Here is a 10919-nt window from a genome sequence, read left to right on the forward strand (position 1 = left end):
GTGTGAAAGTGCTTTTCCCTCTTTTGGCTTTTTGGGGCTGTGAGCTGCTCCTGCTTGCTCCGGGGGGCCATTTTAGGTCAGGCAGAGCTGTTTCCTAGTTGTGGGTGAATTTAAATTTTCCCCTTCCAAATCCTCGTCAGTTTCTTTTTCTATATATTTCAACAAATTTCAAAGAATTGCCTATTAAGGATTCACATATATTTTGAAACATCAGAAATAACTCTCCATAAATCTGCAACTCCATTTTAGAACAATTTAAAAAATTATTAAAAACTCCCCAATTATACCTCTTCACAGTTAGCCAAAATTTAGAGTCTATTTAATTTTCTTTTTTCTCCTCTTTTCTTCCTTTTTTTTCAATTATTCCTCTTTTCTGCAGAAGGAAAATATTGTCCTCAGTTGTTAATAATAATAATTTTCATATATAATAATAATATATAATTATAAATAAATAAATAATAATTATCAGAAATAATCAAATCCAATTAAAAGGCTGTCTTCCAAAAGAGAGAAATGAAAAAAAAATGAAAAACACAATTACTCCTTAATAGTTCTCACAGTGTCCAAATTATCTTCTTCTATATGGCCAAGGTCAGGTCTTCCAGCTGTTGCTGCTTCTTTTTTGTCTATTTAACTAAAGTATTACAGTACCTTTTCTTTCCTCCAGCAGATGGCACTCTCCATTTCCATTCCATACAAAATAGTCGATTAAAACCAGCTAATTGTTGAAATATCCAGGAATTTTAAGGTACTCATACAAAATACTATTTTCTCCTGAAAATCACTTTTTTTCCTTCTAAAATGTTCGGCTTTCCCCAATTTTCCAAGTATAGAATTTCTTCTTGGACTGTTTGTACTACAATCTCCACATTTTTTTCCGCATGTGCTTTATTTTTTCCAAGTGCCAGATAGCCACTAATCCAAGCTCCAAATTTCTTTTAAAACTCCACTTTCAAGTTTTCCTTTAAGTATAGATTGGCAATTATCTCACCCAGTTCCAGCACTCCATCCAAACACCACTCCAGCTCAATTCTTGGGTCCGGTTGTCCCAGCTTCAAGGTGGCTACCAGAAGATGGCCACCACCCACATTGCTTATCAGGAGAGCTTTTTTCTGTTCCAGCAAAGAAATAGCCAATTCCTCGCGGTCCACGAAATGCCTCTCCTTTCTTCACCATCCCTTCAAGACAGCTATAGCCCGAAAGCCTCCTGGCAGTGGTTTGTCCGGCTGGATATCATGAGGCTCATCAGAGCCCGCTATTTTCCACTTCATTCCTGCCACGACATCAAACTGGAAGTCCAAAAATAAATATTTTCTAAATGATTTGGGATTGATGATCGCTATTCTGGAAGAAATCTCACTTCTTTCAACTGCACTGCAGGCAAGCAATACAGACCTCATAAAGGCTGGTGAGTAGATCAATGAAAGCATTTGAACAGCTTACAAAGGGAAAGGGTCCATACAAAAGAAAAGTTGACAAACTAATTACTTCAGAAACCTTCAAAAATATAAACTTTGTAGAAAATCATCGATTTGTTGGACTTCATCGGGAAAGACTTTTAGGAAGCATCGTAACAAATTTGCAGAAAAGACTAATGGACTGTGAATTTTTAAAAACAGGTAGCCGATTGCAAGACACCACAAATAAATTACAATTTCTATATTTTTTTGTGCCAGAGTACTGGGATTTTGAAGAAGTAGTAGTTCCATGGACAGCAGCTGAAGAACAACTGCGCACATTTGGTGACATTTTCAATTACAACATTAACATCAACGACCATTGAGATTTTGTGGAGAATGTGTTAAAAGATTCAAAGAACTATGCAATTCCTGACAGTATTAAAAAAGCTAAAGATATTGTCAGAACAATTGCTGTAAATTCTGCAGAAGCAGAAAGGGGGTTTTCAAAAATGAACATCATATGCTCAGAGAGCAGAAGTCACCTAACTGTTTCTAATTTAACCAACATCATGACTATCAATGTTATTGGACTAGCTCTTCCAAAATGAGACTCAATTCCTGCAGTGAAAAAGTGGTGAAGAGAACACCATTGCTTAGCCAATGATCCGAGAATCAAGTTCAAGAAACGTGGAAATGAGGAGAGTGCTAATGAAAAAAATGAGGTGGAAACATCTTAAAGTTAAAGAGTAACACTTTTATGTAAGTTTTTGTGTACCTCTTTTATTGTCTTGTGTACTTCTTTTATTTTTATTTAAGTATTAAATGGTTAAATTTGTATATCACGGTATATCTTCTTTTTGTAGGTAATTATCATTGGTGCAAAGAAGTTATATCAAAGACAACACTTTTATTGCTCTTATGTAAGTATTTGTGTACCGCTTTTATTGTCTTGTGTAGTTTTATTCTTATTTAAGTATTAAATGGTTAAATTTGTGTATCATGGTATATCTTCTTTTTGTAGGTAATTATTATCATTGGCGCAAAGAAGTGGCGCCGAAGACAACACTTTTATTGCTCTTATGTAAGTATTTGTTTACCTCTTATTGTTTTGTGTACTTCATTTATTCTTATTTAAGTATTAAATGCACAAAATAATTGGTATATCTTCTTTTTGTAGGTCATAAGGGCAACAAAGTGACAGCAACTTGGCCACACCCATCTGGTCACATGACCAGCAAGCCATGCCACTCGGTCACATGACCAGCAAACCATGCCCACCAAGCCATGCCCACAGAGCCAGTAGGGAAAAATTTTAGATTTCACCACTGACCAAATGGTAATGGAGAAAATTGATTCTCAAAACAGTATGAAATAACACAGATGTTCCCAACCTTGGCAAATTTAAAACTTTTCTGACTGATTAGCTGGGGAATTCTGAGAATTGAAATCTACAATCTTAACGTCCCCAAGTTTGGACCCTCCTTGAATAACATGTTACTGTACTGTAACTAGTACTGTAACTCTATCCACAGCCAGAAGTTCGATCCTGAGAAGCTCAAAGTTGACTCAGCCTTCCATCCTTCTGAGATCAATAAAATGAGGAGCCAGATTGTTGGGAGCAATATGCTGACTCTAAACAGCTTAGAGAGGGCTGTAAAGCACTATGAAGTGGTACATAAATTTAAGAGCTATTGGTATCTCGATACCAAAAGATCACTCTCTTTACTCTCAGCCAGCCAACTTAATTCACGTGGGCAACAAACCTACTGTTCGAAAGCATGTTGTTTTACAGAAATAAAGGCCATATAACCAAGTCCATTTCATCCATGAGATGTATTGCACCTTCCCCCAAATATGACATAGTTCTTCCAAAGTTTTCTGATTGCAAGAAGGATACTATCTAAGTCTACTCATCAGCCTAATCATACATTCTGGCTCCATTCCAATTTGTATACACAAGACACAAGGTCTATTAGAAGCATAGATGCAGAACAGTGTTTCTGACTCATGATTTTCTTTCAAAGTAGAACAGGATGTTCTGAGGTCCTCCTTTTTGACTCAAACCAATAGGCTTTTTTGCTTCTGAAGAAGTGCTGAGGAACCAACCCTGGAACTCTGCAGATTCAAAAGAGCAGGTATTACCGTTGCCTGCGCTCTTACAATAAAAAGTGAAAGCTTTGCCATTTTTTGGATCGTGGTAAAGATCCTTAATATCTTTCTCCTAGGAAAAAAAGGGAGAGACCATGAGAAAGAAGTTATATAGGAACAGTAAGGCAACCTGGTTGCAAGTTGCATAAATGATCATTAGCAGCCCCTTAGAAGATTTTCCGGTCTATCAAGATGGGATTCCTTATTTTCCGTTTTTACTTATAAAATAACACAAGTCAGCCATTAAACTTTATTTAGTGTCAAGTGTCCTGAAAGAGATTCTCTTGCAAAACCAAAAATGAAAAAACCTCTTTCATCAATCTTGTCAAGAGAAACCATGTATCAAGAAATATATAAAATATGATCGATCAGTAAATGTGTCGTTAGGATTCTCTATAAAATGAGCCAGTGAAATGGGATCATTACCAGGTAAATTATGGTCCTATTTTATTGTATGTTATTTCATTCCATCAGCTAAAGCTTCTAGAAGTCTTTCTAACATACAATAATAGTACAGAATATATCACTGAGAATAAAAGGATAAATAAAAAAGGACAATTTCCCTAGAGAAAGCAAAATATGTTTGTAATGTAAGGTAAACACTCACTTTTAACTCTAACTTGGCTGAGATGGCTAAAATCTCAGCCTTTTTGAAAGAAAATACGCAGGAAAGATATTTAATTGAATGGAAAAAATGGATTGATTATTTACAAAACAGATATCAGATTAAGAGATATCTGAATAATGCCTTTGAATAATTAGGATGTATTATTTTAGAATGTAATGGGGGAGGTTAGGAAATGAAAAGACTCGGATGAGGTTAATTGGATTAGAAGGGAACATTTTACTCTATGGTTCATGTATAACAATACCTTGTGATTGACCCGGGAAGTGGGGGGGGGATGAAGGGAGGGGGGAAGGGGGTTTTGAGGGGGGAGGGGGGGAAAAGGGGGAAAAATATTTTTGTTTGTTAAAACTTTTTCAATAAAAAAAAATAGTACAGAATATATCACTGAGAATAAAAGGATAAATAAAAAAGGACAATTTCCCTAGAGAAAGCAAAATACGTTTGTAATGTAAGGCAAACACTCACTTTTAACTCTATCTGATATTGGCCATTCTCAGACTTCACACAAGACAAGCAGCTCTTCTTCTGTTCAGGGCTCATAAAAAAGGGTTGTTGTGCCATAGCTAGAGATTTATTAGGAAGCATGGCAATTAACTGCTCTGGAGAAGAATAAAAAATGAGAAACAAGGTCAAGGAGTTAAGAAAGAATAAAAGGGTGGGGTTTTTTTCTGTTGATGCAGATGTTTGGGATGAGGAACCACAGGTATCTGATTAAGGATATGATTTATAAAAGCAAAAGGCCTCTGGGGAAAAAATATAAGCCTTCATATAAGAGGAATGATTTGCAATGGGAGGGACTGAAACTCATCAGAAGGTAATTTAGTGGTCTTCAACCTATTTTGGCTAGTTTTGTCATATTGAGAACTGGAGGAAATTGTACTGAGCCTATGTACATCAACAACAACAACAACAACAAAAACCAAAATAGTTCACATTTCCACTTAGTAAATTTTTGTTGTTGTTTTTAGTTGCGAAGTCGTGTCCGACCCATCGCGACCCAATGGACAACGTTCCTCCAGGCCTTCCTGTCCTCTACCATCCTCTGGAGTCCATTTAAACTCATGCCTACTGCTTCAGGGACTCCAGCCACCTCATTCTCTGTTGTCCCCTTCTTCTTTTGCTCTCAATCTTTCCCAGCATTAGGCTTTTCTCCAGGGAGTCGTCCCTTCTCATTAGGTGGCCAAAGTATTTGAGTTTCATCTTCAGGATCTGGCCTTCTAAAGAGCAGTCAGGCTTGATCTCCTCTAGGATAGACCGGTTTGATTGTCTTGCAGTCCAAGGGACTCTCAGGAGTCTTCTCCAGCACCATAGTTCAAAGGCCTTAATTCTTTGGTGCTCAGCCTTTCTTATGAACTAACTTTCACAGCCATACATTGCAACTAGGAAAACCATAGCCTTGACTATACGCACTTTTGTTGGCAGAGTGATGTCTCTGCTTTTTAGTATGATGTCTAGATTTGCCTTAGTTTTCCTCCCCAGGAGCAATCGTCTTTTAATTTCTTGACTGCAGTCCCCATCTGCAGTGATCTTGGAGCCCAGGAAAATAACATCTGTCACTACCTCTATTTTTTCCCCATCTATTTGCCAGGAAATAAGGGGGCCAGATGCCATGATCTTAGTTTTCTTTATATTGAATTTCAAGCCAACTTTTGCACTCTAGATATTAGTAAACACTGAAATTATGGAATTCAAACCAGATAGCTTCCTAGTTTGATATCTGTCATAGTAGTTTAGCTTTGTCTCTTTTCTAGGCTGGTGGTCAGTTTTACAAACAAAGCATTGGGCAAAAGTCAGTTACAATGGTTTATTCGAACAATATCTAAGACTAATAAAGGAGAATATTTGTAGTTCAGGATTGACATGAGGGATCTTTGGTGCTCTTTAAGCTTGCTTGTTTTCTTTCAGATGTTTTATTACCCAGACTAGGTAATATCACCAGGACTAGAGGGGAATGCTAGAGAGGAACCTCTAGAGGGGAACCCATTCTCCTCTCGCATTGATGATGTTACCTAGTCTGGGTAATGAAATGTCTGCAAGAAAATAAGCAAGCTCAGAGAGCCCCAAGGATCCCCAATATTTAAGACATACAGGTGGTCTTTGTGATTACAATTGAGACCAGAATTTCTGTAGTTAAGCAAGACAGTTATTCAGTAAGTTACATCCAATTTTACCACCTTTTTTGCCATGGTTGTTAAGCAAATCATGGGTAGTTGTTAAGTTAATAACACAGTTGTTTAGTAAATCTGGCTTCCCCTATTGTTTTTCCGTGTCAGAAGCTGGCTGGGCAAGTGGCAAATGGTGATCACATGAGCCTGGGATGCTGCAAATGTCATAAATGTATGTCAATTGCAAAATGCCTGATTTTGGCATGTGATTAAGGGATAGAATAGAATAGAATTTTATTGGCCAAGTGTGATTGTACACACAAGGAATTTGTCTTGGTGCATATGCTCTCAGTGTGAATGCTACAATTATTGCAAATGTGAGTACTGGTGTGAGTCCCTTTTTCCAGTGCCATTGTAATTTTGAACTAAACAAATGGTTGTAAGGACTACCTGTATATGAAAGCAGGAGGATCTTTTAAATACTGCATGTAATACTTTCCCTTTATTGTTTCTGAATTAAATCTTTTTCCCTAAAATACCACAGAAGGCAAGGTGCTATGTCTGTTGGTACATTGATGCTTAGGGCAAGAATGTTGAGGACCCAGGATTAAAGAATGGAATATGCAACAAGTCATTTTTTTAAAAAAACCAACTTTAATAATGCAATAATGTTAAATGTGGTAATGAGTCCTGATATATCCACCATCAGCTTTTCACCATTCAAGGCATCCCATCAATAATTTTGGCCAAGAGAAGACTGCAATTTTTAAGCACAAGCTAAGAAGCTTAATTTGTACCTGGTGAACCAGAAGTTTTCACATCTGCCACTAATGTATTCTCCACCAAATATAAGTATTTCTGATTAAGATCCCAAAATTTAAACAATCGGGGATTATCTTCTTTTAAAGGCTTCCATACTGGATTTGTGGAAGGAATATAAATATGCATTACATATATTATATGTGCAAACAAAGGAAACATTCTAAAGAACAATCAGAGAAGGTTAGAATGATACATATCTCACTGAAAAATTAATTACAAATGATTTTCCCCTTTTTCAAATGATTTGCACAAGTCTACTAAACAACGGTGTCTATCAAAAGCTGTTTGGTCTTGGTGGATATCATACCAAGAGGCAGGAGAGAATCCTTGGAAATAGCCTTATGGAATGTAAACATGAAAACAACTGACAAAATATCAAGGGACTTCTTCCCTCCTCCCATTTTATCTTCACCTTGCTGATATTCAGTCAATCAATCAGCCAGTCAGTCAAATCTATACTGTAATCATAAACCAGCATAACTTTGCAATTCAGTTTTGAAATAAGAAAGGTCTTTTTTTAGAGTGGGCTTTAAAAATGTGTGCCATAATTGGACTTTTAAGAAGATCATCATCAATGGAAGCTTTAAAAAACATAATTGCTGTACAGGTATTTTTTTAAATAGAGGTGTGTGTGTATGTGTGTGTGTGTGTGTGTGTGAGAGAGAGAGAGAGAGAGAGGGAGATTAGAATCCAGATTTGATCACAGTACATGAGTGGAATAATCCATGGACCATCTACAGGTAGCCCTCAAGTTATGACCACAATGGAGCCTAACATTTATGTTACTAAATAAAACATTTGTTAAGTGAGTTTCCCCCATTTCATGATTTTTCTTGCCACCATTCTTCAGTAAATCATTACATTTGTTAAGTTAGTAACATGATTGTTAAGTGAATCTGGATTTCCCATGGACTTTGCTTGTCCAAAGGGAATCACATGACCCCAGAACACTGCAACCATCATAAACTGTGATGCAATGGCCAGAGTATGCAAATTTTGATCATGTGGTCATAGAGATGCTGTAATGGTTGTGTGAAAAAATGGCCATAAATCACATTTTTCAGTGCTGTTGTAACTTTGAAGAGTCATTAAATGAACTGTTGTAAGTCAAGGACTATCTATACTTGATACCTCCTGAGTGAAGTAAAGAATAAAGTGAACATTTTCTGTATTTATAGGTACACAACATTTGTTCAGCCATAGGAAAACTTCCTTCAGAGGGTAAAAAACTGAATATTGTTATTTGTGCAGGATTGAACAAATGAAGCTCATTTTTACAATGGCCAAATAATTCAGGATTCCTGTATGACTGGGCAATATTTCCAAAGCAGCAAATGAACAGAACTACATTTTTCTCACCTGATTCAGATTCATGAAATAAATCTGCCATTTCTTCATCCCAAGTCTTCTTATGAGGCATACTTGCCATCTCCCCAACCTTTCTACCTTTTTTCTGTTTTCTCTATGTTCTTCAGAAGAAGGGAATATTTTAAGTTAAAATTCCTTGCAAACAAAAGGTAGAAAATATCAAACAATGTTGGTTGATTGATTTCCTCAAATACAGTGTAAAAGGGCAAATAAAGTATCCACAAACGGCAAAAAAATAAAAAAAAACACAAAGAAACAGTTCTGTATGACTGGAGTTTTGAAAATGAGACCTATCCTCATGCTTGAACACTTGAGGAAAAGACAACATGGAAGACCAGCCACAGATACAGGGAACACTCACATAGGCTAGAAGCATTCAACCATGAATTTTTGTCTTTCCACCATCAGAGAAGGGTCTAAGTCAGGGGTCTCCAAATTTGGTAACTTTAAGATTTAAGTGATGCTGGCTGGGCAATTCTGGGAGTTGAAGTCCACAAGACTTAAAGTTACCAAGTTTGGAAACTCCTGGTCTACGAAAACCTTTGTGGCTGCGTTTTGTTTCACTGACTGAATTCTTGGCCTAAATCTTTTTTAATCTATAGATAGTTTTCCTTTAAATTACATATTTGCTTATTGCTGCATCTTTAAATGTGTTTTAGCTTTCTTGAAGCTGCTTGCTTAATGGAAAAGCTAAGTGGAAAACCTAAATGCCTTCCTTCTGTATGGGAGCCATACAGCATATGATGAAAGTAGGAATAACAGAATAACAAAGTTGAAAGGGATCTTGGAGGTCTTCTAGTTCAACCCCCTTCTTAGGCAGGAAATCCTATACCATTTCAGGCAAATGGTTGTCTAATCTCTTCTTTAAAACACCAATGTTGGAGCACCTACGACTTCTGGAAGCAAGTCATTCTACTGATTAGGGAATAGAAGGTAGGTATCAGTGATCAAGAGGGAGACTTATAGGAATTTAGGAAAGTGTATAGCATCCTAGTAGCCTGCTGAAAAAGACGTACTTCCCTTCCAAATTCCAAATCTAGTGCTACAATTTCCCATTTTCTGAATGGACAAAATCCAAACCAAATAAAACCATTGCCACCATCAAAATTAGGATTATTAATTATTGCTGATTATTTTTCTTTATAGTAGACTTACAGCAAATATCTGTAAAAAAACATTCAAACTAGGTTTATTCACTACAGCAATTTTTTTGAGAGTAGTGAATGAGAGTTTATTAAGACATTTTGAATCCTGCCATTCCAGAATAAAAATATTCAAAGTTCTTTTAACTTGATGGCAAGACACTTCAGATTTCAGCACCAGTCTAATACATTTGGAAACTTTGGTGTCATAAATAATTTTTCTTATGATTTCTAGAAGACAGTGTGTGTTGACTTACTATAAAATGTGTTGTGGCTGAATTTTTTTTAACTTATTCTCTTCTTCTTTTTCTAAACCTACATGGTTTTAATAGAGATCCAATCTGGGTTGGTCACCAAGACCAGAGTTTTGGGCTTCCAAGCATGACTTGGAAAACCTCTAGTCCCGTTGATTGACCCAGATTGGATGCTGCAACATTATCTTGGGACATGTATATTCAACTTCATTCATGGTTTTAATAAATTGCTTTAATTTAAAAAATAACTCTTGAAATATAAGAAAGGAAAATGGAATCAGAGCAAATATAAGCAAGCCATACAGGTGTTTTAAAAGTGCTAAATGGAAAAGCAAGCTAAATATAGTTAAACCAGTAAATACAAGGGTTTCTCCAAAGTAATTTTCTTAAAAGGAGATCTAGCTGTTATCATCTAGTCCCAATGTACCAAAAGATCAATGACTCTTGGACAGAAAATGAAATGCCGTCTGCTCTATAGATAGTTGGTCCTAGGAGTAGGTAGTCTAACCCTATAAATCAGTACCTGTGACAACACCTGCGGAGATGTTCCTTCTTGGGCTGGAGGTTCCTTCTGTTTGATCATCTCTGGAACTGACATAAGATCTAAAGAGGGTGTTTCCTGACATGCCCATGGAATATTTTGGGAATTACCTCATGACTACTGTAAGAGATCATCTATCACTACATCCCACTATCCAAAGTTCCCAATATCTGCAGTATTGCTTATCCCCAATGCCTGATGTCTCCTAATCAAGATTAACACACCCTGATCTTGCTTCAACTAATGCATGAGATCACATCCGTCTTGCTCAAATTACTCACAAGAGTTGAGTAAACAACCCAGGGTCTGCTGCACTCCATTTCAAACTGTAATGCATGGTTGTACAACATCTTCTGAACCATAGAGGACACTTTTGTCCCTTGAGGGTTCAGGTGGGGCCAAGAGTCACAATCCAGCCCCTAACCTCCCCAGCTTCATATACTTCAATTTAGCTCTTATTGTCCAAAAGCAATGTTTCATTTTACCTTCAGAGAAGGTTTTCCTATGGTTT

General features: G+C 36.7%; 1 protein-coding gene across 6 annotated transcripts; it reads right to left on the reverse strand.

Moving 5' to 3' along the window:
* Nucleotides 1-3214: 3214 nt before the first annotated feature.
* Nucleotides 3215-10577, reverse strand: LOC131203651 (interleukin-36 alpha-like). Of its 6 annotated transcripts, none has more exons than XM_058194068.1 (5): nucleotides 10391-10475; nucleotides 8463-8572; nucleotides 7079-7198; nucleotides 4642-4775; nucleotides 3215-3621 (listed from the first exon to the last, which is right to left on the reverse strand). In XM_058194068.1, the coding sequence occupies exons 2-5, from the start codon at nucleotides 8530-8532 to the stop codon at nucleotides 3406-3408; spliced, it is 540 nt and encodes a 179-aa protein (XP_058050051.1). In that variant the 5' UTR covers nucleotides 8533-8572; nucleotides 10391-10475; the 3' UTR covers nucleotides 3215-3405. The 6 variants fall into 6 exon arrangements, with proteins under 6 accessions (XP_058050051.1, XP_058050052.1, XP_058050049.1 ...); XM_058194069.1 differs by having other exon boundaries at nucleotides 8463-8606; nucleotides 10391-10472; XM_058194066.1 differs by lacking the exon at nucleotides 8463-8572 and having other exon boundaries at nucleotides 10391-10577.
* Nucleotides 10578-10919: the final 342 nt, after the last annotated feature.

The sequence above is a fragment of the Ahaetulla prasina genome, chromosome 9 (genome assembly GCF_028640845.1).
Source record: "Ahaetulla prasina isolate Xishuangbanna chromosome 9, ASM2864084v1, whole genome shotgun sequence".
NCBI lineage: Eukaryota > Metazoa > Chordata > Lepidosauria > Squamata > Colubridae > Ahaetulla > Ahaetulla prasina.

What these genes read in the sequence shown, in the direction of transcription:
- LOC131203651 (XM_058194066.1), bottom strand. Translation starts at nt 10,499, where the DNA reads ATGGGCATGTCAGGAAACACCCTCTTTAGATCTTATGTCAGTTCCAGA. An exon ending in CTCCGCAGGTGTTGTCACAG is followed by an intron (nt 7,199 to 10,390) that starts GTACTGATTTAT and finishes CCACAAATCCAG; the next exon opens with TATGGAAGCCTTTAAAAGAA. An exon ending in AATATCAGATAGAGTTAAAA is followed by an intron (nt 3,622 to 4,641) that starts GTGAGTGTTTGC and finishes TTTTTTTCCTAG; the next exon opens with GAGAAAGATATTAAGGATCT.